General features: G+C 52.1%; 10 protein-coding genes across 10 annotated transcripts; 2 read left to right on the top strand and 8 right to left on the bottom strand.

Moving 5' to 3' along the window:
- Window positions 1–676: 676 nt before the first annotated feature.
- On the bottom strand, window positions 677–3015 carry P175DRAFT_0503424 (putative Patatin-like serine hydrolase). The gene is made up of 3 exons (XM_040897632.1): window positions 2886–3015; window positions 2242–2821; window positions 677–2189 (listed from the first exon to the last, which is right to left on the bottom strand). The coding sequence occupies exons 1-3, from the start codon at window positions 2944–2946 to the stop codon at window positions 1007–1009; spliced, it is 1824 nt and encodes a 607-aa protein (XP_040750017.1). The 5' UTR covers window positions 2947–3015; the 3' UTR covers window positions 677–1006.
- A 147-nt stretch (window positions 3016–3162) lies between these two features.
- Window positions 3163–5205, bottom strand: P175DRAFT_0559445 (serine hydroxymethyltransferase; the record flags this gene model as incomplete). The annotated part of the gene is made up of 5 exons (XM_040900922.1): window positions 3163–4553; window positions 4623–4760; window positions 4812–4905; window positions 4965–5021; window positions 5077–5205. The coding sequence occupies 5 exons, from the start codon at window positions 5203–5205 to the stop codon at window positions 3412–3414; spliced, it is 1560 nt and encodes a 519-aa protein (XP_040750018.1). The 3' UTR covers window positions 3163–3411.
- Window positions 5206–6202: 997 nt separating this feature from the next.
- Window positions 6203–6852, top strand: P175DRAFT_0494992 (putative GPI anchored protein; the record flags this gene model as incomplete). The annotated part of the gene is made up of 3 exons (XM_040896046.1): window positions 6203–6370; window positions 6434–6516; window positions 6594–6852. The coding sequence occupies 3 exons, from the start codon at window positions 6203–6205 to the stop codon at window positions 6850–6852; spliced, it is 510 nt and encodes a 169-aa protein (XP_040750019.1).
- A 239-nt stretch (window positions 6853–7091) lies between these two features.
- On the bottom strand, window positions 7092–9402 carry P175DRAFT_0442906 (putative acyl-CoA synthetase; the record flags this gene model as incomplete). Its single annotated transcript, XM_040894145.1, has 4 exons — window positions 7092–7510; window positions 7599–8480; window positions 8546–8941; window positions 9024–9402. 4 exons carry the CDS (start codon window positions 9400–9402, stop codon window positions 7092–7094), a joined length of 2076 nt encoding a protein of 691 aa, XP_040750020.1.
- Window positions 9403–10609: 1207 nt separating this feature from the next.
- rasB (Ras small monomeric GTPase RasB) lies at window positions 10610–12123 on the bottom strand. Its single transcript, XM_040897633.1, has 3 exons — window positions 12024–12123; window positions 11563–11894; window positions 10610–11471 (listed from the first exon to the last, which is right to left on the bottom strand). Exons 2-3 carry the CDS (start codon window positions 11626–11628, stop codon window positions 10830–10832), a joined length of 708 nt encoding a protein of 235 aa, XP_040750021.1. The 5' UTR covers window positions 11629–11894; window positions 12024–12123; the 3' UTR covers window positions 10610–10829.
- P175DRAFT_0463369 (uncharacterized protein) lies at window positions 11699–12123 on the bottom strand (the record flags this gene model as incomplete). Its single annotated transcript, XM_040894814.1, has 1 exon — window positions 11699–12123. A coding segment is annotated over one exon (246 nt), but the record flags the coding sequence as incomplete, so codon positions are not given.
- Window positions 12124–12701: 578 nt separating this feature from the next.
- P175DRAFT_0503429 (uncharacterized protein) lies at window positions 12702–13021 on the bottom strand. The gene has a single exon (XM_040897634.1). It carries the CDS (start codon window positions 12906–12908, stop codon window positions 12726–12728), a length of 183 nt encoding a protein of 60 aa, XP_040750023.1. The 5' UTR covers window positions 12909–13021; the 3' UTR covers window positions 12702–12725.
- Window positions 13022–13739: 718 nt separating this feature from the next.
- On the bottom strand, window positions 13740–15231 carry P175DRAFT_0559449 (haloacid dehalogenase, type II; the record flags this gene model as incomplete). Its single annotated transcript, XM_040900923.1, has 3 exons — window positions 14337–15231; window positions 13908–14032; window positions 13740–13789 (listed from the first exon to the last, which is right to left on the bottom strand). Exons 1-3 carry the CDS (start codon window positions 15122–15124, stop codon window positions 13740–13742), a joined length of 963 nt encoding a protein of 320 aa, XP_040750024.1. The 5' UTR covers window positions 15125–15231.
- Window positions 15232–18494: 3263 nt separating this feature from the next.
- Window positions 18495–22544, top strand: P175DRAFT_0511094 (putative nuclear migration protein; the record flags this gene model as incomplete). The annotated part of the gene is made up of 2 exons (XM_040898567.1): window positions 18495–21561; window positions 21649–22544. 2 exons carry the CDS (start codon window positions 18495–18497, stop codon window positions 22542–22544), a joined length of 3963 nt encoding a protein of 1320 aa, XP_040750025.1.
- A 388-nt stretch (window positions 22545–22932) lies between these two features.
- Window positions 22933–23561, bottom strand: P175DRAFT_0503434 (cytochrome b5-like heme/steroid binding domain-containing protein). Its single transcript, XM_040897635.1, has 2 exons — window positions 23271–23561; window positions 22933–23171 (listed from the first exon to the last, which is right to left on the bottom strand). The coding sequence occupies exons 1-2, from the start codon at window positions 23445–23447 to the stop codon at window positions 23094–23096; spliced, it is 255 nt and encodes an 84-aa protein (XP_040750026.1). The 5' UTR covers window positions 23448–23561; the 3' UTR covers window positions 22933–23093.
- Between the last annotated feature and the right edge of the window lie 1739 nt (window positions 23562–25300).

Here is a 25300-nt window from a genome sequence, read left to right on the forward strand (position 1 = left end):
TATAAGTTTACTCATGCCATAGCTTCCACTAGTCCGTGCCCATGGTTAACTAGTTCACGAGTTCACGAGTTAATACCTCGACTCGGTAATACAGACGACTCTACTACTACTACTACTAGACTCTAGTAGTACTACTACTAGTACTACTACTAGTACTTAACCGGTGGGCTCTGCAAGCAGTAAATAACCGTACATTGCATGTTCCGCGGTTACCCGTGCGCGATCGACCATCCATCCTGACATACATACATACATACATACATACATACATACAGAGTACGAGTACTCCGTACACATACAGACGGCGTACTCCGTTGCGCCCGTGATCGAACCCAAGGAGAAAGAAAGAAAGAAAGAAAGAAAGAAAGCTGTCAGGGTAGGTAGGTAGGGACCTGATTGGTTGGGTTCATCCACCGTCAGACGATCCCGTTTGATCGAGTGGCCGGGAGAGCAACCACGTATGGACCTACCTACCTAGTTTCGTTTGGTAGGTAAGTTAATGTGATCTTGTGCGAGATACGGAGTACTTCTGAGTAGTACAGTACCTTGGGAGAAAGTGATATATATATATTCCTTGTATTGGTTGGGATTTGTATTTGTTTGTTACATAATCCCGACTGATTCCTTGATTCCTTGATTCTGATTAATTATAGGGTATAGAGTATAAATCAATAGAATGGAAATGACTCTGATACTCATATAATTATTATATGAGTATATTATATGAGTATATAATATATGAGTATATAGTTATATATACTAAGATTGGTGCCGTTTCAGCTGCAACAACCCGTGGTGCATATGCGTGGCGGGTTCGGTGAACTATGGCAAAAACTACAGTTGGTACTTTATACTACGACTACGACTACGACTACGACTGAAGAGTATATATCTACATCTACATACGTAGTCCATCGATAAGTAAACAGTCATAATCCATTACTCTAAGGGTATATATATATATACATGCAACGCCAATAATGATAGAAAAAAAAAAAAAAAAAATTCATCGCACATGATAACTCGGTTTCCGCTGCTTGTTCACCACCGGTGCCTCGTCAATCGGATACGGCGGTCGAGCGGTCGACGCGATCGGGGGGTGACTTCCCCCCCCCATTGATGGCATCGGCATGGGAATCCCCGGTAACTCGACCGGGTCCGGATATGGCATCGGTGTCTTGGGAGGGACGGGCGGGGCGAGGTTCGTCAGACGGCCGGGATCATAGCCCTGCTCGACGCTCAGAAGAGGCGGCGACCCGTATGCCTGGGATGGCGGCCGACTGTGCTCTGGCGAGACGAGGTCGCTGCCGGATGCTCGGCCAGAGGATGGGCGCGTGATCTGGTCTTCCGAGGGATACTGGAGTGGGAAAAAGTCGCCCGGTAGCTCGGCAGGCAGTTCGAAGGCGATCGGGTGCGGCGGTGGAGGTGGTCCCGCCGGCGTCACGGCCGACAGTTGAGGGCTCGGAGCCAAGGAGGAATGGTCGTCATCGTAAAGAATCGAGTTGGGGTCGAACCCTGGGCCCCCGGCGGCAGCGGCGGCGGCGGCAAGCCGGCGGTGCATGCGCTCGATCTTTGCGAACTTGACGCTGGCGTCGAGGATCATCTTCTTCACGTCCGGCCGGGTGAGGTAGCGGCGGGTGTTGGTGCTGATGTCGGCCAGGCGGTTCCACTCGTTCATGCCGAACTCCCCCACGCCAACTTCCACATTCAGCCGATAATAGTGGTCCTTGTTCACGTTGCGCTTCGGGAGATGATCGCGAAGCATGTCCCGATGGATATCCTCGCAGCCTTCGATCTTCGAGATCAGCCGACGACGAGCCTCGGCGAATGTTCCGAGAGCGTCTCCAAAAAAGTCCTCCCACCACTCGTGCTGGCGACTGTTCGTGTTTGGTGGGCGCTTCCCGGTCCCGACACTGATGAAAACGCCGACTTCTCGGCCCGGCCATTCGTTGACGGTCGCTTCGTCGAGAATCTGGGGCGAGGGGTTGTACGTGCCGGGGCCTTCGTCGATGAACATGTGCTGTCCGATCTGAATGGGTTTGAAAGCCAGGCCAGTCGCGGATGTAGCGCGACCAGCTTGCCAGATGGTACAGTTGAACTCGGGAGCAGGCTCTCGGCGGGAATCGTAGGATCGGAGGAGGACGGCGGCCCCATTCTTGGGGGTTCCCTTGTACAAGGCAGTGACAGCACTGGGAACGGTTAGCACGACCGAAACAGGAAAAGGAAAGAGAGAAGTCATACGTTTTTGTCCGGGTTTCCCTATTGTCATATAGAAGCGCATTTGGATTGCCCCAGCGCAGACCATTAATAAAAGCCGAGTTGCGGTTCGTCGCAGAATGGCCTGTTCCCTGGCTACCAATACTGGCGCGGCTGCCCGACCGTTGGGGAATCGAAGCCGTAGAAAAGGACGCCGGACTGAACGGGGCATCTGTCGGGCTAGTCGGATTATTCGACGAGAGATCGTTACCCTCGGCCTCGAAAACGGTATGTTCGCGCACACACTCGCGGATCGCGTCTTCCAACTTCGAGGCCTTGAACAGGGTCGACCGGAAGGGGATGCCGGCGATAGTCTTGTCGGTCTCAAACACACGGCGAGTCATGCGCACGTAGACATCCTTGCAGGTCTCGAGGTCGAGGCGTAAGCGCCCCAGCATGAGAGCGATCAAGCCGCCCGTTCCGGTGCCGGCGATGAGGTCGAAATAGTCGCATGGCTTGGGGATCTGGTCGCGATGCGGGGGCTTTCCTTCAGTTTCGACATAGATCCGATGCATGAGCTCCTGGAGGAGGATAAGCATGGAGTAACCTCGCACGCCACCGCCGTCTAATCCGTTAGTGTTGGGTGTCTGGAGGGGGATAGAGGGAGAGGGGAAAGTGGCGAGTCTTACCCAGCGACAGGATCCTCAGGGGAGGGCCCTTGGTGGTATCTTTACGACGAATTTGATCCATGTAAATCGTAGTCCAAGGTAGATTTCGTTGATGGGGAAGAAAGGAAGAGGGAGAGGATGAAGACGAGAGAAGAAAAGGGAGAGAAACGATGGAGAGGTTAAGAATCTTGCACAGCCGACGTCAGTTCAGCTGTGGCTAATAACGGTTACTCCGTAGATGATGATGATGATGATGATGTTATTTTTATTTTATCTTATTATTAACCAGTTTAACTATAGGCATTACAAGAAAAAATAGGCAGCCGAATTTCTGTATACCATCAGTTTTTTCCGCAAAGGGAAATATTTGGGCATCCACCGGTCGCATAATCATCTAAGCTCTAGCACCGGACACAGTTTGACGTGATATAAATTCCGTGGAGGTTCTTAATTCAGTAATAAATAAAGTAGGATATTGAAATAAAAAGAAATCTAACGTTGAGGCTCTCATCAGTGTTGAAACATAATACATAAAAAAAAAAAAAATCTAATCCTTCGCCCATGGAAGACTAAAGGTACCCGCCCAATCCTCCACTTCTTGTCGCAACAGCACAATCTCGGAAATCTCCTCCCCTCCGCCAACGTAGTCCAGGAACGCCTTGACGGTATTGGGGTTCTTGACTCCCTTGGCAGTGGCACTCTCCCGGGCCGTCTTGTCCAGCTTCTGTGTGATCGTCACGGCCCGGTCGACAATATCCGCAACCCGGCGGAAGTCATCGGGCTGGAATCCCCGAGTGGTCATCGCGGGCGTTCCCAGGCGGAGACCGCCGGGCTTCAGAGCGGAGCGGTCACCGGGGACGGTGTTCTTGTTGCTGGCAACCCCGCACAGCTCCAGGACACGCTCGACGCGGGCTCCGTCCACGCCACGGTTCTTCAGGTCAACCAGGACAAGGTGGTTGTCGGTGCCGCCGGAGACGATGTTGTAGCCTAGCCCCCCGCTGCTGAGGGGACCGCCGAGGCGCTCGGAGAGGGCCTGGGCGTTGGCCAGGACCGTCTCCTGGTAGGCCTTGAACTCGGGCGACTGCGCCTGCTGCAGAGCAACAGCCAGCGCAGTGATGGTGTGGTTGTGAGGGCCACCTTGATGGCCGGGGAAGACCGAAGCGTTGATGGGGCCCTCGAGGTCATACATCTCCGGGTTGCCCTTCTTGTCCGTCCGGCGGACGCCCTTGCGGTAGAAGATCATGGCTCCACGAGGACCGCGGAGGGACTTGTGGGTAGTGGTGGTCACGACGTCGGAATAAGCGAATGGAGAGGGGAGCACATCGGCGGCGACCAGACCGGAGATGTGCGCCATATCACTGAGGAGGTAGGCCCCGGCTTGGTCGGCAATCTGACGCATGCGGGCGTAGTCAATCAGACGGCTGTAGGCCGAGGTACCGGCGATGATGAGCTTGGGACGGTAAAGCAGGGCCTGCTTCTCGAGGGCGTCGTAATCGATCAGACCGGTCGACTCATCCAGACGGTAGGGCAGGGTCTCGAAGTATTTGGAGATGAAGGAGATCTTCTTGGTGGGGGTCTGATAACCATGGGATAGATGGCCTCCATGGGGGAGATCCAGACCCATCAGACGGTCGTGTGTGTTGAGGAGGGCGGAAATGGCATACAGATTGGCGGGGGAACCAGAAAGAGCTGTCCAGGTTAACTTTCTTCTTTACCAAGGAGGGGGGGCGAGGGGGGGGGTTTCCCGGGCAGCCTCACGCTGTACATTGACACCCCATTCCTCGGGGTTCAGACGGAAAGTTTCAAGAGCGCGTTGCTGGCAGAGCCTCTCGGCCTCATCGATAAACTCGTTTCCACCGTAGTATCTGGCACCGGGATATCCCTCGGAGTATTTATCTAGCTGGGACTTAGTATTGAGGGCTCAATGGCCGGGTTGCAAGCACAAACTTTGCATTACACTGCCCAGGGCGTCCAGAACGGCCTGGGACGTGAAGTTCTCGGAGGGGATCAAGTTGATAAAGTGCTGCTGGCGTTTTTTCTCCTGCAATTGGGGTCAGCCGGAGTTGCGATGCGCCCGCGGGAGGGCGGCAGCAGGCCCACCTTTTGGACGATGCTGAAAACCGTGGGGTCAGCTTCTTTGAGCGACGCGGAGAGGAGCTACACCAATTAGCTATGCGGTTGGCCTCATCCTGGGAGAAATCGAATCGCGCACCGTTTGCTGACCATCTCCAGAGGCTGACGACACCATGCGATGCCATTGCACGGGGAGCGGTCGGAGAGGAGTGGTGGTGGCAGGACGCGGGAGCAGGCGCGAGGCCTGTCGACCACAGCGACCCAGCATGACGAATATAGGATTGGGGATCTGAGGCGAGATAGAGCTGGAGAAGGAGGCAGACAACGAGGAAAAGCGGAAGAGAAAGAGGAAGACGAAGAAGAAAAGGCGCGAGTATAAGTAAGTAGATAGGAAGGCAGCTCTCTCCGCCGTTCGTATCTTCGGACAACGTGACGTCCGCCGTTGCCCGCGGGAAGCCAACGGGACTAAGCCGAATTGGGGATAGCATCTCCGACATGGTCTGTGCAGCGGACAAACGATAATCCCTCGCTTACGGGTGTCACGTGGAACCCCCCTTTTTAAAATCGGCTCCGTCTCGCAATTTGGATTTCTTCCCTCACACAACTAAATCCAAAATGAAGAATGGCGTCTTGCTGGTCAGATCTCGTGGAACGGCTTTCGAGTTGATTCCCGGGCGATGCGGCCATGTCCCCGCCTCTCACCATCCATTAGGGACAATGAACCACCAGATTGGAAAGTTGTGTACGACCAAGTCAGGTTGATGAGTACTGGAATAGGATGCAGACTAGATCTAGAATAATGAATACCACCATTTTATCTCTTGAGTTTTCTCCTGGGCGAACCGAAAAGTACGAGACAGTCTAGACTTGCCTTGCTTGTGTGGTAAGACTGAAAGAACATAGTACATACATATCCCAGTGGACAAAGAGCAAGGAGACTATTGCCTGGACGGGACTCTTTAACTGGTCCAACACATGCAATGGGAACGTGGAGATCCTGTCAATTGTAAGGGGAAATCAAACTAAAGCGCTAGTTAGTTAGTTGACTCCTGAGTTATATTAATCTCTCTCTTTTCTCCTTCTTCTTCATCTTCTTCTTCTTCTTCTTCTTCTCCAGTCTCTCACTTCCTCCGTCCGTCTGCCAACCTTTCCGGTCTTGCACCGAGTACACTCTTTACACTCTTGACAACTTATACACTCTCAATTCACATATCTTTTCTTCTTCAACCTTTTATACCTTTTTTAACTTCTCTCTCTCAGCCAAAATGAAGTTCTCTTTCGCTGCTACCGTTGTTGCTGCTCTCGCCGCAGGTGCCGTTGCCTCTGTCTCCGCCGAAGAAGAGTACACGACTGTCGTGGTCACCGAGTATACCACGTTCTGTCCCGAAGCCACGACCCTGACGGCTGGATCCGAGACCATTGCTGTGCCATCGGTACGTTTCCATGATACATTCTGAATTATATACATGAAATATATATATAAACTAACTAAATAGGCCGGAATCGTCACCCTCTCAAACGGCCCTTACACCGTCACTCGTCCCCTGATCACCTCCACCGTCACCCGCTGCACCACCTGGTACGACCCCTAGCCCTCTTCTCCTCCTGAAATCCTGAAAAAAAAAAAAAAAAAAAAACTAATGATAAAAAAAAAAGCACCTCCCCCACTTCTATCGCCGTCCCCGCTTCCTCTGTCCCCGTCATCCCGGGCTCAGGATCAGCATCAGGAAGCTCCGCCGCGGCGGTCTCCTCCGCCTCGAGCTCCCTGGTCTCCGCTGCTCCGACCAACGTGGCCGCCACCGGGTCCGCCACTTCGCCTGCGGGCCCGACGTTCACGGGCGCGGCGTCTCGTCTGGCTGTGGGTGCTGGGGCCGGGCTGGCGGGGGTTTTCGGGCTCGTGGCTTATCTTTTGTAAGGCTATTTACTTTACTTTACTCCACTTTACTTTACTTTACTGTTTGGTGAATGAAGTGAGTGAATGAATGAGTGAGGATGAGGAGGAGGAGGAGGAGGAGAAGGAGAAGATACCTTTTTGTCATTACTTACTTTCAATTCGAGTTCTTGATGGATATTGATTATTTTGTTAATTGTTTAATTCTTACTACTATTCTTTCCCTTGTGTATAGTTAAGTGACGGCAAGTATACTTAGTTAGCTAGAGTTTCGCCTTGGCAAAATACTCCCGCACCCTCTCCCGCGCTACCTCCACTACCGACGCATCCTCCACCGTCGGTGGAATACTCACGGCCCCAGCGTACTCCCCCCGGAGGACCCCCTGCTCCACCAGTTCCCGCAGCACCCGCCGCAATGTCTTACCGCTGCGCGTCTTGGGGATCATCCCCTGGCCCTGGATCATGCCGCCCAGCGACGCGATCGCCCCGATCTGCTCGCGGACGAGCTGGTTGACGGCGTTGAACAGTTCTCGCGTCGGGCGCGCCGGCAGCGCAGCGCCTCCGGGGGGCTGCTTGAGCTGCACAAAGGCAAAGGGGAGATGGCCCTTCAGGGCGTCTGGGATGCCCACCACGCTGGCTTCGCTGATGTCCGGATGGGAGAGGATGACCTGTTCGATGGCGCCTATTTTTATTTTTAATTTTTTTTTTTTTCGGTGTTGATTAGTTCCGCTTAGAATCGAAAGGGGAAAAAAAAAGAAAGACAGACAGACCTGTGCTGAATCGATGCGCGGCTACGTTGATAATGTCGTCGGAACGCGACATTACATGGATATACCCGTCCCCGTCGATCATGCCGGCGTCGCCCGTGTCCAGCCATCGTCCGTTGAACCGCCTGAGGTACCCCCTGTAGAATCTCTCGTCATCGTTGAAGAGTCTCGTGAACGCCGTCGGAGCCAACGGCGGGGCCATCACAATGTTCCCCATTGTCCCTGGGGCCACCTCTACTCCCGCATCGTTGACCACTCGCACGTCAAACCCTGGCATTGGCAGCCCCGCGGAACCAGGACGAATAGCCAATGGTGCAGCTTCAAAAAATTCCTCACGCTGCGGTGCCGCCCGTCCCACCGCGCTTCGAAGCGCCAGCCCCGAAATAGGAGATCCGGATTCCGATGACCACCAATTGTCCACGACCACAGCCCCAGGAGCGGCGTGTTTGGTTAGCAGGTCCTGATAAGTCCGCACAATGCCAGGCTCGCTCCTTTCGCCCGCGAGGAATAGAGCCCGTAGGTGCCGTAGGTTTCCGTTCCCGGCAGCTGCTTCAAAATAGCGGTTGTCGGGGTCATCCTTGCGGATGGCTCGAAGCGCCGTGGGTGCAGTGAACAGCACATTGGCCTTGTGCTCCGCCACGATTCTCCAAAAGGTCCCCGCATCGGGGGTCCCCACAGGCTTGCCTTCAAACAACACGGTCGTTGCCCCCACCAGCAGCGGTGCGTAGAGGATATATGAGTGGCCCACGACCCATCCAATGTCGGAAGCGCAGAACATGACATCACCAGGCCCGTGGATATCGAACAGGTACTTGATCGATAAGCTGAGACCGACTGCATGCCCACCTGCCTCCCGAACAATTCCTTTAGGAAGTCCAGTGGTACCTGCACATTATCATCAGTTTTTTTTTTTTTTTTCTGAAAAAGGAGGGGTTGTTAAGAAACTATACCACTGGTGTAGATGATATATAGCCCGTCTGTGCTCTTGACCGGCACTGGACCAGCCCGAATACCGCGTACCCGCGCACTCTTCACCAAGCACTGCCAATCCCGTTGTCCTCGCACCTTGTCGGGATTGTCCCACCGCAGCTGATCGCGCTGCCACACAAGCACCTTTTCCGGGTTGAAGCTGCTAGCTTCAATTGCTCCCTCCACCAGTGGTCGATAGGGAATGGGACCCTTGGAGCCTTCAATTCCACAGGACGCCGTGAGGATCGCCCGTGGTCGTGCAGCTTCAATGCGCTGGGCAAGCGACTTGGCTGCAAACCCGCCAAAGACGGCGGCATGGATAGCCCCCAGTCTCGCAATTGCTAGAGCACCGATCAGGGCCGCGGGGACCATAGGCACTGCACTTGAATTAGCAGGGGTTTCACTCAGTCACGAGAGAGAGAGAGAATAAAAATAAATAAAAAAAAACCAGGGGATTACTGTAAATGATGACCACATCTCCCTTGCGGACCCCTTCTTCCCTTAGCACGCCCGCGAGGACTTCAACTTCATCCTGCAACTGTCGGTAGGTGTACTTCTCTCTGGTGTTCGTCACGGGAGAGTCCCAGATGATAGCGACATTGTCCCCGTTGCCATTCTGTACGTGACGGTCAACACAGTTGTAGGTGGTGGAAATTTCCCCGTCCGGAAACCAGGCCCAATGATCATGAACAGCGCCACTGGGAAGGGCCTTGGTGGATCGATGAAGTGCACGGGACGGCTTACGATGCCAGTGGAGCTCCTCTGCGTGACGGGACCAAAAGCTTTCCGGGTCTTGGAGTGAGGCCGCATGCACTTGCTGCTGGGGGTGAAGAGGCATGGTTGGATAGATTCCTGTACCAGATGATGCAAGCAAGGTACGCTCGCTGTGTTGACAGGATCCGAATAGAGGGGAGTCGAGTTGCGAGAAGAGGAGTAACCCGGGAAGAGACACCAGCGGATCACCTTTCACATAAGAATAAAAGAAGGAATCGAGACCAACCGAGGGTCGGGTGGATGGATGATGAATGGATCTTCCCTGGGCTTGGAGGAGAGAGCTTTCCCCGCACTGGTTGTTCCGTGTCTGGGGTATGGACGCAGGACTAACTACCGACACACTGCCGGAAAGAACTTGAATTTGAAGCATCTGATATTATTGTATTCTTTTTTATTTATTATGTCCTCCGCATGTATAATTCCAATTTTAGTAATGCTTCTCCGTGGATGGCGGATGGTTCTATCGGTCACGAATGTATTCATCAAATCCGGGATCTTTTCGGTTGAATTGCTTGCGGGCAAATGCATCGGAGAACAAAAAAAAAAGGCACTAACTCAAAGCTCAGTAGCCGCCGTAGGGTATCATATCGCAATGCCTGCTAAACGGTCGACTCTGCCGCTCCGTCCCGTCATCCCCCGCCTTACCAAGTCTCCCTCACTAAACCCAGCTAATCTCCTCGTCTCAACCACCTGGGAGGAATCCTCCTAGTCCATCTCTATCCGAGAAATTCCAGTCCCCGTCGAGACCATCCATCCAGGGAGTCGGAGTAGTAGAGTCGGGGGAACCGAGAGATTCAGGAGGAAATAGATCGAAAAGAAAGGGGATGAAGATATCAAAGGTAGAAGGATGAAAATCCAAGGCGTTCCGGGGGGAAGAGTGCTCTATGGTCCGAGTACAGATCTTGGGTCCCCAGCCCCTTGAAACATACGGTTAAGATGCCCACATGCCCCAAACACCCTGCGACAAACTCAGGGGATCCCCTCCCACACATAACGATAATATCCATAGTTCATGCATCAAGCATATTCACATATCCACCATTGCAGCCAAGCAGATTTCCGCTAATAAAGATGAGGCGTAACAGGGGAAGGCACAGAGAAAGTAGACTGAGCACCGCGTAAAGAGCCTGAGGACCGGCAAGGCTTCTTGCAGCCAATATAAACAAGAGAAGTATATATAGATGGAGCAAGCTCGCATGAACTCTCTAAAAAGTGGTTGGATAGAGAAATGTAAAAAAAAAGGGGTAAGATAAAAAAAAAAAAAAAAAAAGAAGAAGAAGAAGAAGAAGAAGAAGAAGAAGAAGAAGAAGAAGAAGAAGAAGAAGAGGCTGAGGTGGCGGGTCGAACAGTGGGCTGGAGGATCGCGAAACCGAAGGAATAAAAACAAGAAAAACCGCAAGGGTCCTGCCGTATCTCAGCCACTCGCAATGACAGCCAGAAATAGAAATCAATCGACCAGGCCTAACTGTATCGACAACCTTCACCTCAAGCTCACAGAATTGTACACCGGAACCCACTGCGATGTCTGGAACGGTCGGGGCGGAAGGATTTGGGGTATTCGGGACCAGAGTCGCGCATCGGACCCAAGCCGGTCGGTCGTCGGTCCTGAGGTCGTTGTTGTTGCATGCGCTGGTTGCGCAACATGCGCACCACATCGTAAAATGCCTTTTCCACGTTGATGCAATTCTTCGCGGACGCCTCGACAAATTCGCATCCCAAATCTTTCGCGAGGGCTTGGCCCTCTTGTGCGGAGACTGCGCGTTCGACGGCCTTGTCGCTCTTGTTGCCCACCAGCATCACGGGAACGGGAAGAGGAGGGCCAGTGGGCGAGTTGATAGGGGAGCTGAGGTAGCTGGCGCCCGATGGAGAGCTCGAATTGGCCGATTCCTTGACCATCTTGATCTGGCTATAGAACTTGGTTATGCGAGCGAAGGAGGCGCGGGAGGTGATGCTGTAAACGAGGACAAAGCCTTCCCCATCGCGGATCCATTGGTCACGTAGTGCGGTATATTCTTCTTGACCAGCAGTATCGAGGACCTCCAACATGCAGGATTGCTGGTCGATCACCACTTGTTTTCGGTACGAGTCTTCGATGGTTGGGTCGTAGGTCTCGACGAAGTGATTTAAACAAAGCTATTAGAACACCCACCACGGATCGAGTTCAGTCACAGGCCCATTGCGATTGTCATCGGCGAGGAGGTGGGGGGTTGTTCAAGAAACTAACCTGAATTGTGAGCGCGGTTTTTCCAACACCACCATCCCCCAGCACCACCAACTTATACAACGTCATTTTTCCCGACATGGCGGCCGATTTCGATGCCGTAAATCACGCAGACGAATAATAGGACGGGATCCCAGAAGGGTGAGGAGAGGAGATGGAAAAATAATATCGGGGAGGGGGCGAGAGATGGCAAAAAAAAAAAAAAAAAAGGTATTGAATGTAGAGAGGAAGAAAAAGGTGTGAAGATATCTATCAAGGCTCCAGAGAAAGAAAAGCACGGACGGACACGCGGAAGCGGAGCGTTGCGAAACGCTGAGCCTAGAGAAAAAACGGGGCTATTTGGGTAGTGTGATTAGCCACCGGAGAAATCAACCTGGATGCTTTAGGTGGGCGTCCAACCACACATGCCAATGCCGGGAAGGACAGGAGGGGATAAATTTTCAGCTGGCCAAAACCACACGTACCTTGGACCGATCGAGCAGAGAGTGCAGCGGAGGCGAAGGAAGAGGGAGAGAGGGAGGGGGGAGAGAAAACAGGAAAGGATAAGAGCGAGAGAACGAGTTCACCTCTAAAGATTTCGGGACTCGAGCAGCTGTCGCAAATGAGCGGCGACCAACAGCTCAAATCAACTGGACCGGAACTCCGCGCAGATGCAGGATAATAATAATTGTGATAATCGAATCGAAAAGAGAGAATGAGGGGGGGGGGGGATATTACAGAAAGAGAGTACTCTGTAACAAGAGAGTGAGACACACAGAATGATTGCCTCACAACTGAATCTGCCACGTGAGGGGGAGGAGAGAAAAATGATCGCCAGCAGTGTAGAGAGAGAGAGAGAGAGAGAGGGAGAGAGGGAGAGGGAGAGAGCGAGAGAGAGATCTGGAATGATGACTTTCTTATCTCATCTGGCGAGTCAGGAGGGGGAAATGGACACGACCTAGACAAAAAAAGGCTTGGCCAGCAAGTAAGAGCAGGAGGATTTAGAAAGAAAAGAAAGAAAAAGAAACAAAGGTAGAGGGGCTGAAATTTCCAAGCATGGAACTACCGTGGGGTGGGAGAGGAGGATTGAGTGGTATATACCTACATTACAGATTAGATGAATGATATTATTATAATACATATTGTCAGGTTGCGAGAGGTAATTATGATATCCTACCAGTCATTTCTTACTCCAACCGGAAGAAATCGAACATTCCGCGGACAATAGTGGGAAGGCTAATCACCATCTCCCTGGTTCTCGGGACTCTCTCTATACTGGCGGGATTATATTCCGGCCTCAAATTACGGAGTACCAGGGGTAGCCAAAAGAAAATGAAAAAGGGGAGAGAGATGATCTTTCTAGTCTTCATAGAAATATGTACATCTTCCAGCCGTGGCTAAAAGGGACTACTACTGTATTATCTCCTCGGCAGGTCCATGATGCTAGATAGAGTGGAGATGTACCCCTATTAATATGAGTACTGATGCAGATACATGTCCGGCCCGGTCCAGGTACAACTTGCCAGCATCCGAAGAAATACGCCATAAAAGAGAGCATGAAGCTATCAAGTAGCTAGACCCAGAAGGGCAACAATTGCCTATACAGTATACACTGTTCAGATTCTTTTTCCCAACCTAAAACTGGAACCATCATGCAAATTGAGAACCTGATCGATCATAGACGGAATACTAGGAAAATACTAAATAGTAAAATGCCCCAGGGCCCGTTTTTCTCTCCCACGTGGGGAACTAAGGCCTCATCTATATAATCCAACATTGTACGGAGTACGGCACATTTTCCGTCAGGCCATCTTGCGGTCCGAGGGCTTATTTCTCTCTAAAATTCAAATTAAATAAGTAATAATAAATACGGACGGTGCACACATGATTGTACCGAGAGGAATCGCCAACTTGCATGGGCCTGCATGATCGGGATCCAGCGCATGCAACGGCCAGGATCCTGCTAAGGAGATGCTGAACTACGGAGTCCTTCTCATGCAGATAGAATTATTCCAGCCTGGTTAGTGGAGCACATCTCGCCACAGAACTAATGTCAGCCACAGATACAGTGTACTCTACCTATCTAGGTAGTTATCATCAGTGTAGGTATGTACAGAGTACGTATTGAGGTCCCTTATTGGATGAACCTGCGGCACAGCCTTCACTAGGGATAATCTCGGTGATTGGGCGTTGGAAAGCTTCTAAAGGCTCATTCCGCTGTCGCTTCGGCCGAATGCTTTTATTTGCTGCCCTATGACTCCAAGAATCGATTGGATGATGCTATAACAATGCGATCTGCAGGGGGGGGAAACCGTTAGGTGGCAAGTATACCGTGGTCGATCTCCAATAGTTCGTTGTTAGTTACATACTCCACACGATATCCTCTGGACGGACAGAGCAGTGATGAGGCATGAGGCATTTCTTAGCATGGAGCTGTCTCTGAATGGGCTCAACAGGAGCAAAGACGTACGTATCCAGGTAGATATCTTGTACTCTATGGAGTAAATGATCAGCAAGTAAACTAGGTGCTACAACGACAACGACGTACGCTCACAAACTCAGACAAGCACAATGTCAAAGTCTGTCAGATCAATTAAATGGATAGCCGTGAGGATCACCAGGTTAGCAACGCGACAAATTGTGATGGACCGAGTATACCACGTCCCGTCTCTCTCCCAACAGACCAGATCAGGTACAGGTGCCTCCTATGTTACCTACACTTATCCATCGCATCAATATGTCCCTATTCGCATCTTAATAAAGGTGGTTATATTCTGTATACATCCTAGGTAAACTACTCATGAACCCCAAGCAACCTCGCAATCTCCACAAACCCACCGCTCCCAAACTCCACCGACAAATCCACATACTCCTCCTCGACCGCATCCTCCAGCTTCAGCTTCTCCTCGCCAACTCGCTCAACATAGATCGTCCCAAACCCGCATTCCTTGGCCCCCCTTAGATCGTCCAAGTGCGCAGCTACAAGCGCACACTCACCCGGCTGGAACCCCAGCTTTCCCGCCGCCCCAAGATACACCCGCGGCGACGGCTTATACGCCGCAAAGGTCTCCGCACTCACGAGATCCGTGAACGGCAGGGACCCATGCCGGACCAGATCCTCAAGCAGGGACACATTCGCGTTGGAGAGCGCCGCCGTGCGGAACTGGCGCCCGAGCAGCGCCAATCCCGGCACTGTATCGTCCCAGGGGTCGAGACCATGCCAGCTCAGAACCAGGGCCCGGAGCTGCGCCTCGGGGAAGAGGCCCTCGAGCTGTCGCTGGCACAGGATCTCCACGAGCGCATCGTAGTGGTGCTGGTCGATCGAGACGAACGATCGCCCCCGGGACTGGGCCGGGTCATAGCTACGTGTGAACCGGCTGTACGCGGCGCGCCAGTCCTCGACCATGCAGCGCCAGTCGTCGTCTGTCATGGCGGACGCCTGGGCGCGGACATCGCCGGGTAGACTGGTCTCGCTCAGGGCTTTGGCGCTGGCTTCTTGGAGGGCTTTCGTGACGCTTGTGCGCCACTGCACGGTTGTGCCGAAGATATCGAAGAACAGGACCTTCGTTTGCGCGTTGAGCGGCATGTTGCGTGGTGCTTTTCGCCTGGCCAACGGTATATCGGTACTTGCTAATTCAGGGATCCCCTCGGTTCGTATCTAGGATTAGAAGTATAATTATTTCTGGAGTAACTAATTACTCTGTTTGTTTGTTAGCTAACTAACTAGTTACCTAGGTAGAGTCTGATTAGTCAGGTAGTGGGGGAATCGGATCCGAGAACAAAGTTGGAGGTGAGTCTGCTTTGAACTTTTGATAACACACTCAAGACTATCATTGACATGAACCGAGGGCAATAAAGAAAAGACTTGGATCTATCACATTATCACCTGGTCCGTTGCTTCAGATTAATATAGCCATCCGTGCACTCATTGACAACCTGCAGTCCCTGCGTTGGCCGCCGTTAATCGATAAGGACGGTGACTTGAGCATCATTGGCGTGACACCTGCAGCTTGATGATCCCACGCATCTTGGTCTCAGTTCGATCAAGGCTATTGGTATTGGATTACGCCCGGGCCAAACAGGTCTAAGAAGATGAGATATCCGGAGAACTCACCGTTACCTCCCCGATCCGTGTCCGACTATGAGTCTCGAACATCGAATCCAAATAGTACTTATGACGCTCTTCTCCTTCTCCGGAATATGATCATATCGCACATTGACCTGTCAAGTTTCATCACAAACATCCCTGTGGGCCGCTAATGGGCCTGGGCCTCACATTGGCCCGTCACTGCTCTCACGTTCCTCAAAAGTTTGAATAAGATATGCAGTCTGTCGGTTTTGTAAGTTTGAACCTCTCCCATCCCGGTTCTTTCCTAACTCCTGAACAGAGACATTGAAGTTTTTCGGTTCTCCAGATTCCCTGGCTTTGAAGCGTTGGGAAAAACCCTCAAGGCACCGGACACGATACCGACCCTGGGTATCTGCCATTGTGGGACAGCCTGTGCAGGATCGTGATGTGATGGAAGGAATTTTCTTGCAGGATTAATATAACTAATACTGTTAATAGTTAACAAGCCAGGAAGGGTAATTTCCGAGACCAAAGGCCACTGGACAGAAGATGGATTTTTGGGGGTCCGCAGGGCGCGAACCGTGGAAATAAGTGTGGAGAGCTCTTTGTTACTTTTTAAGCTGTGGCGGACCCAAGGATCCTTCCCGAGGGCTTTCCTTCCCAAAAAGAGAAAAAGGAAAACACGGCAGAAGGATTTGTCTTAGAACTGACTGGAGCAGATAGGAAACATGAGGGGAAACGTGGATGATTCGAGCTGCTGCATACAGTATTGCATTCTGTGCTCCTGGTACATTCCTCCTCCTGCACGCATACGCATGGTGACTGCAGGTTGAGCAGACAAACAGTTTTCCTTCTTCACCATACCGAAAGAAATCCTCTGATGAAATCGGAATGCGCTCATGGTTCCAACTTCCAAATTGGATGCTGAAACACAGACCATGGGCTCTCTGGGAAATTGCCTGGCGACGATCAGTTCAACCCTTTCCCGCCTATCGTATGATTCCTTTGAGTCTACTCCGTACGGCGTAAGACTCCTCTAGACTCGAGAATAACCCTAGTCTCTAAGTCGGAGTCAGGATCCGAGTTTCTACGGAGTAGTACATCGAGTATGCTCCATGACTGTGAAAGAAGTTGGAAGCCGTTTATTATACAGTTAACTAGTTAGTTAGTCCCAGAGCTAGGATGACCAAGTAACAATGCCTTTGATTCTCCAAAGTCTACTATGTATACAAAGTACTGGAGAAACGCATTCAGTTATTCTCTCCTTTCCATGGGTTCATCTCCAGTATCGAACAAACTATTGAGGGTGGAGTACCAGAGCTGACATGAACCGCTCTAGACCCAGTCACTATTTCCAACTATTAATTATGGGAGAATCAAGACGACGACGACAGCAGACTCCATAATAATAATCATAATAATAATCATGAAGGTTGGAAGAGAAATACTCCTTTTTTTTTTTTTTTTTTTTTTTTTTCTGGGCTGGTTTCAGATGCAGTCTTCTTTTCTTTCACCCCCTTTTCCCCTCCATCCATTGGCCCTGGATTTCTCCTTCGACACTCTCTCCCTAACCTACCTAAGGAGTATACCTAGTAGACTAGGTACTCTTTTTTCTCTTTTTTGGCCCCTGGACTCCGTATTCAGAACTAATCATTCTTTTTTTTTTTCTTCTCCTCTTAGCAGAACCCCATTGAATCTCACTGGCAGCTCTGGTGGGGAAATCGACTACTCTCTCTCTCTCTCTCTCTCTCTCTCTCAGATGGTCTGCCTTTCTCTCCCTTCACCCCTTAATTAGCGCAGTCTCTCTCTCTTGCACTCCGGACTAACCAAACCCCCTGGATGAAGCTAATCATTTAGTCCAATTTTAGCATGGCTGGTCTATCATGTTCTCGTTGACCGATGCAAAGCCCCAGACTAGGTTTCTCGTCCCTGTTGCCGCAAACCGCAGTTGCTGATTAAATTGACGCGATCTAACTAGTTAGTTAGTTAACTAGCTAACGGGCCAAAGGTCCTGTCTGGAGTATCCGAGGAAGAGACGGTGCGGAATACTTCGTACTTGCGCCAGAGGATTTTCTCGGATTCGCTCATTTCGCCCCCTCGGATCTTGCCTGTGAACAGTGAGGGATAGGAAGATACACTCGAAATTGGGATTTGGCACGGTTTCTTAGCCTCTGCTCTCTTCCCTTCCTGTACTTTTATCCTTTTTGTCCTTTGATTCTTTTTATCATTTGCAGTGTTAATCTTTATTTTATTTTTTCTTTTTTTATCTATTCCTGTTTCCCTACTTCTTCCCTTGGAAAACCCCCCTTCTGTGAATCGACTTCTCTCCATTTGGCTTTCTCCCCACCACCCCTCCCTTCTGCACTGGCTGGCAAGAAAGGAGAACGCGTCGGTTCACGTCTCTATATTCCGTGGTTTCTTTGGTGATCTTGAGGGGGGGCCCTCGAAGGCTTCTCTTGCATTCTGGCGTTGAGCCCTGTTCTAGATGTAGGTGCAACGTTTATCTATCATTCCTTTGGACTTTGCAACCACGTTCCCCAGCTCCACCCCATCCGAGAGCGGATTTAGGCTTATGTATGTATGTCCTAGAATCAACACTAGCAGCGAAGGGCTGGTTGATACCCCGGTACTGCTGGCCAGCATCCTGCACGCAACCGGGTTGCGACTGGGCCGTGGTCTGGGTTCCCTAGATCATTTTCGAAAAAAAAAAAGCAACCAACATATGTATAGTTAGTCAATGGGAGCTGCATAATCGGACGCTGTGACTGTGATTGAGTGCGTTTAGGAGGATTGTCCGCTGCGAACCCCGATTGAACGTGTCTCAACCTACTCCGGTGATGGTTTAGAAACTCGCGGGGACCCTGATTCCATTCGGCTGCATACCGTTATGGATACGGAAGCGATGTACCAGAGCCCACCGGCGGCGAGTGCGTTCCCGACACCTTCTACCACCCCTCAGAGGCCGCCGCCCTCCATACATACCCGCGGCGATTCATCGCCTGGCCCGTTGACGTCACCCATCTCCCTCCCACACCATAATTTTTCCCCGGATGGACGCAGTGACTTTTCAGATAGCGCAAACGAGGATACCTTGTCGCCGTTTGATCCGAGGCGGTTTACCCCAACCCTGCATGCCTCTCTCGTTTCTGAAATCTTGTCCCTCAGGCGAGATGTGGAGAGCAAGGCCAAGACTATTGATGTCTTGGAACGAAGTCTCGACGATTCGCGGAATGAGAACGAAGATCTCGCCCAGCGTTTGTCAAAACATACGAAAGAGTCTCGATCATTGAAACACCATCTCCAGCTGCTGGAAGGCGGAACCTCGTCGGCTCTCACCGAACTGGCTAAAGAGCGAGACGCGGCGCTGGAGAGCATATCTGATGTCCGCAAGAAACTTGAACAAGTCCAGAAAAAGGCCCGCAGTCAAGAGGAAGACCTAGAAAGAACAGCCAATCTATGGGCACGTGATAAGGAGGCCTGGGATGGCGAACGCAGAAATCTGGAACGAAAAGTCCATGTGGTGGAAGGCCGTCTCAAAGTGGTGTTGAACGAAGTAGCAGCCGCCCAAGCGGCTGGCGCATTCGGTCCTACCGCAAATGAGAATAATGCACCGGACGACAAAATGAAAGAAGCGTTCCCAAGCAAAGAAAGTGACTCGGCAAGCGTTCATTCTAGTAGTCCGGGACCACGGCGCACCAGTATTACGAGCTTGAGTAGCCAAGATGGCGACGATGGGGGCTTTCATAATGGCCGTTACTCTGTCATGAGCATTGCGAATATGCCTGGTGTGAAAGGGGATGGCCTCAACCTTGCACAAGAGCTGGCATTCGACGAGGAAGACGAGTTTGGCTCTCTGGACGATGATGATATGACCCCTCAGTCCCCAGAAGCACTCCCTGAAGAGCGCCCAGCTTCGGTTCAATCCCAGCTCTCTCATCCACTCGGGATGGACGCCAAGGCCAGGAAAATCTTAGGTCTTTCGTTTGGTAGTATCGATAGCTACGGCATGCGGGCTGAAGACGCTGCGGAATTGAGAGCTTCCTTTAAACCTGACCCCATCTCCGTCACCTATCAGGACAATGGGGTTCAGTACTCCCCGCCACCATCACCCACACTCGCCGCGGATGCGGAAAGTCTGCCCGAGGAGAGGTCAGAGAGACATGGAGATGTCCCGAAACTGCACCTATACCAGACGCAAGACAGCAGTACGTCAACTCTGGCTACCGATATGGTCTCGTCGTCCTGTCAGACAATTGGCGAACTTCCCACTCCCCCATGGACTCCAATGGTCGAGACATCGCCTCTACCACCGCCACCACCAGTCATTGAGCGCGCTCCCATGGTTTCGGTCTCAATTCAGACTGACCAACCCCCGACGCGTGAGAAGGTTGAATCCAACCCCACGGGGAACGCGCAGCGACTGACTATCGAGGTCCCGATGATTGCGATCCATCCGCCTCTCTCCGAACCTTCTTCCCCACGAGGCAGTGTGGTTCTGCCACCACAAACCAAAAGCATTTCATGCCAGGCCAACTTCGAGCCTGTGATCGATACCCGAACGGTCGGGATCCAGACTGAGGAGATGCAAATTGACCAGCGACCTGTCAAACTTACGGCAAGTTTGCTCCCTTCTGCTATTCCGGACCTCCCTCCCAGCCCGAAGTCACAGGTGCACCACCACATCCAGCCATACCAGGCTCCTCCTCCGAGGATGAGTAAGGCCGAACGAAAGCCATCGTCGCGCCTGGTGGTTGATACCCCAACAGACGATGGAGAGGCCCGCAGCAAGCCCGTGGGCCATATCCAAGCCTATCCGGGCAACAATGACAACGGGCCCTTGTCAGAATACTCGAGGTCGGATTTGAGACGTCCTTTCCGATCCAGTAGTCTTTTTGCTGGGTTCGACCAGGCCAGTGACGATGAGCTGCCTGAGATGCCGAAAGATATATTTACGGATGATGAGCTGATGAGCCGCCCGTTTGCTTCGTATATACTGCGCAGAGGCAGATTAGTATCAGCACAGGAGCGCAGCAGCTTGGATGAGACACCGCTGCCCGAAGTAGATGAGCATCTCGACTCCGAGGCTCACTTTTTCGAGGGAGGTATGGGTGGTACTACATCCAAGGACCTGCCAGGTGCTTCTTGGGGTCCACGCGCGGGGCTATCTGGCACCCGCCAGCAGGACATGCGCAAGGCAGCTATGATCTCCAGCGGCGCAATTACGCACCAAAGGGCCCGAGCCCGTAGCCCCAGCGAGCCTAGCATCGACAGCGGTACTGGTAGCGGCTCGTCGATCGTTTGCCCTCCATTCCCCGTTCCGATCCGCTTCAGCTCGAGGAAATTCCCGCAAACTGGGAGCGATGGACGACAAAGCCCCACGCCATCGAATCCTCGTCACTTTTCAGACCGTCCACGCCCAACTATCATCCGACGGCCGACTCTGCGGCGCGTGCGCTCTGCCGCTGCAATGTCCCAAGCTGAGACCGAGCAGACTGGAACCCGATCCTCTCCCGCGATGTCTATTTCCTCCTATGCTCCAGATAGTCCCCGGCACCCTCCCTTGCCCTATGATGATATCACAATGCCCAGGGATAAGCGAGTCTCGCAGCGACGCTCGGCCCATCGACCTACCGCGTCGCGGGCTTTTGCTAATGAGCGACGCGACTCTACGGCAACATCTGTCCAACCGACCAGTGTGGTTGACGCGATTGCTCAAACCATGGTTGGAGAGTGGATGTTCAAGTACGTCCGTCGCAGGAGGTCGTTTGGCGGAGTGGGCGAGCCCAAGGACAACTGGGAAGGCCGCAACGCCGAAGAGGTGTCTGCTAGCATCACCAACAGCGGCGCGCGGCATAAACGATGGGTCTGGCTGGCGCCGTATGAACGAGCCGTTATGTGGAGCAGCAAGCAACCGACCAGCGGGCCTGCGCTGCTCGGCAAGAGTGGTCGGAAACGTACGTTCTCATCTCTCTCTCTCTTTTTTTTTTTTTTTCTTTTTTTCTTTCTGTTCTGGTGAAAAATGTTTCTTAACGATTCTACAGTGATAATTCAATCCGTGCTGGACGTCAAAGACGACAACCCTCTACCAAAGGGCTTTGGTCCTAACCAGTTCAACCGGTCTATTCTGATCCTGACACCGCAACGGGCGCTCAAATTCACCGCGGCCAGCATCGAACGACACTACGTCTGGCTGACAGCCCTCTCGTTCCTGAGCCACTCCGCCGTTGGTCTCCAGGACCTCGCGGCTCTACCACCAGTACCGCAGGAGGAGTACGTCCGTCCTGCACCCACCGCATCTCTGCGGCGCAACCCGATCCGCGACTCGATCCGCCTCGCCAAGGGACGTCCTCGCCCCACCCCCAAGGGAAAGCGATCCTTCCCCGGCCACCCAGCCCCGGTTCCCGAACTCCCCGCCAACCTCGACGCTGCTGCTTCTCTGACGCCCGACGCAGCCGACCCCCCCACCGTGCCCCGGTTCGCGACCCACTCGCGCAAACGCAGCAACACCGCGCCGCGCATGCCCATCCCCACGATCCGCAGTTTCTCCAGCCAAAACACAATGCCGTCGATCCCCTCGCGGCGCAGCTCTCCCGACGCGCCCGGTCCGGTGTCGTCGTCGTCGTCGTCGTCGCAGCAGCAGCAGCAGCAGCAGCAGCACGCCCCCGGCTTCAACAGCGTCCGCAGTAGCTTCAGCCGCCGCACCTCCGAGAACAGCGTGCGCACCAGCAACTTCTTCGACGCGATCGGCACCGTGCGCATGGAAGCCTTCATCGACCAGGCTGAGTCCAACCGGCACCGCGCGACCGCCAGCCGCTCGCGACATGCGCGCAAGGCGTCGAGTCCGTGGAGTGTGAACCAGGGGTCCTCGGAGCTTGATTTCCTCCCCTACGAGGAACCAGAGAACTACCGTAATGATGATCCGTTCGGGGGGTTCTAAATATTTTCTCCTTTTTCTTTCTTTTTTTTACTTTCTTTCTTTCTTTCTTTCTTTCTTTCTTTCTTTCTTTCTTTCTTTCTTTCTTTCTTTCTTTCTTTCTTTCTTTTTTTTTTTTTTCCCCTCCTTTTTTGACTTTCTTTTTTTTTTTTTTTTTTTTGGGGCCATGTTCAGGAGTATGAATCGTACCTCATTTCTTGATACCATCTAAGCGGGTGATCTGATCTGTTCGGCGATTGTAAATAATATCCCTCTATATATAGTTTACTGTATACTGTATATCTCTCTACCTATAACATAACAAACATAGATGATTTAATTGCAGCGCATGCCATGCCGTACAAGACCTCTTGATAGAAAACAAGACAAGTACAAGTCGAAGCCAGAACGGTACTGGTATAATATTAAAGCCGATTGTATCGAATCGTCGTAGGATATAGGATAGGATAGCAGCGTAGCGTACGTAGTGTAGTGTAGCGTAATCTGGATCGATAGATAGATAGATAGATAGATAGATAGATAGATAGTAAAACATCATATCATATCACATCCTCACAACTTAGCCGCATCCCTAACATCACCAATCTTCAACTTGGCCGCATATTTCTTCAGCACTCCATCGTTATGATACTACAATAGCCACCCGTTAGCGATATCCTCCGCAAAGAAGATGATGACCATGACCATGAAGAAGAAGAAGAAGAAGAGAAAAGAAAAGCTACTACGCACCTTCCAAAACTGCTTCGAGGCATCCTTCCCCGCAACGCGCTTCAGGATCTTCGCGCCCCCAGGATGCTCGTCGGCGAACTCGGACACGTTGTACACGGCGTTGTCGATGATGATGTACAGGCCCCTTTCGGGGGTGTTGTGGGATGCGACTTCGGTGGGGGTGAAGGATTTGGACATTTCTTTCCTTTTTATTTCTTTCTTTGTCTTTGTTTGGCAGTCTGTCTTTGTATGGAAAAGAATATCTATCGGAGGGATTTGGTTGTTGAGTAGGGGCGTGGTTGTACTGTGTTGTTGTAGTTGAGAACTTGAGGTTGTTAGGGAGGGAGTGTGGAGAAGTTAAAAAAGTTGATGATGGGATTCCAACCTCGGCTCCGGATCCGAACCGCGGTCGACCTCAAGGGATTAATATTAGGATTGTGTAGTTGGTGATTGGTTGGGATTTACCACATTACATTGTAACTCCGTACCTTAAGTACAGGAAATATAGTAGCGGAAGGTATAGATAGATTCCTAGGCGACAGAATAAAAAACATCTAATCACGGCTCTTCTCCCCCGCTACCCCCTGTCCCTTTTGCTTCCGCTCAACCCCCAACGTCTCCAGATCCTTCTTCTTATAGTAATGCGGCGCAACCTCCACGAGCCATTCCGCCTGGAGAGGCATGTTGCTGCGCATATACTCCTTGCTTGTGAGGACCAGTTCAAAGTAAATCACCCACCGCGGATTCACCTCGAACAGCGTGCTCGACGGGTGCAGGTACACCGTCTGTCCAGTCTTCACAGTCCGGTAGCTGTCGCCGCCGCGTTGGAGGCGCGCTGCATTAGGGAAGAATCCGGCGGTGATCGCCTTTTGGATGGGAATCAGGTTGCTGGATCCGCACGAGCTGACGGTGACTTCGACTCGGTCGCACAGCTTCGCGAGTTGGTCGCGGACGTCGCGGGCCCGGGTCAAACTGCGCTGCTGCAGGAAGTTCTCTTTGGCCCAGACGTAGCTAAAGTCCGAGTCAACCCACTGGTTCCAGATGTTGAGAAGGGTCAAGTGGTCACCACCGTCCTTGATGGTGAACCGGTTGCGTGCGCTGTCCGCGTGGATTTTCTTATCCTTCGGACGGAAGAACAGTGCGCTGGCCTCTCCCAGCATGGATACGATCGATAAGACTTCCTCTACACACCCGTACTTGTCTGCCGCCAGAATTGATTTGGCAAGCATAGGATCCGTAGGGAATTCTGCCATCTGTCGCCCGATTTTCGTCAGCTCGCCCCGATCGTTGAGGGCCCCGAGCGCATAGAGCTGCTCCAGCGCGCGAATGATCGTCTCCGCCGGTGGGGGGTCCATAAAGTCGAACTCCAGGAGCTGATCAATCCCAAGGGACTTCAGCATCAAGATCACGCTGCTCAAGTTCGTTCGCTGGATTTCCGGCGTCGTACTCTCTTCCAGCTCGTTGTAGTACGCCCACTTGGTATACAGCCGGAAGCATTTTCCGGGTCCAACGCGACCTGCTCGACCTGACCTCTGGTTTGCAGACGCTCGCGAGCAGGGTGTCACCACCAAGCTTTCCATGCCGGTTCGGGGGTTGAAAACATTTTCCTTCACGAAACCAGGGTCGATAACGTAGACGATCCCGTCGATTGTCAAACTGGTCTCTGCAATATTCGTCGCCAACACCACCTTTCGTGACTTTGGCGGGGTCGGTTCGAAGATCTTAGTCTGGAGGTCAGATGGCAAATTAGCGTAGATTGGACAGATAATCATCTCCGGTATCTTATTCCCCAACTTCCTTGCCGTCTCTTGAAGACTCTGTTCAGCGGCCTCGATTTCCTCCTGACCCGTCAAGAACACAAGAATATCACCAGGACCTTGGGAGACGTGAATCTGGAAAACCGTCGTAATCGCAGCAGCCAGGTAGTTGGCCTCTGGCTGCGATGTATAGTGAATATCAACGTTATACATACGCCCAGGGATGTTGAAGATAGGCGCGTCATCAAAGTACTTTTGGAACTTCTGCGCATCCATGGTCGCTGAAGAAATCAG

The sequence above is a fragment of the Aspergillus ochraceoroseus genome (assembly GCF_002846915.1).
Source record: "Aspergillus ochraceoroseus IBT 24754 chromosome Unknown P175scaffold_7, whole genome shotgun sequence".
Taxonomy (NCBI): domain Eukaryota; kingdom Fungi; phylum Ascomycota; class Eurotiomycetes; order Eurotiales; family Aspergillaceae; genus Aspergillus; species Aspergillus ochraceoroseus.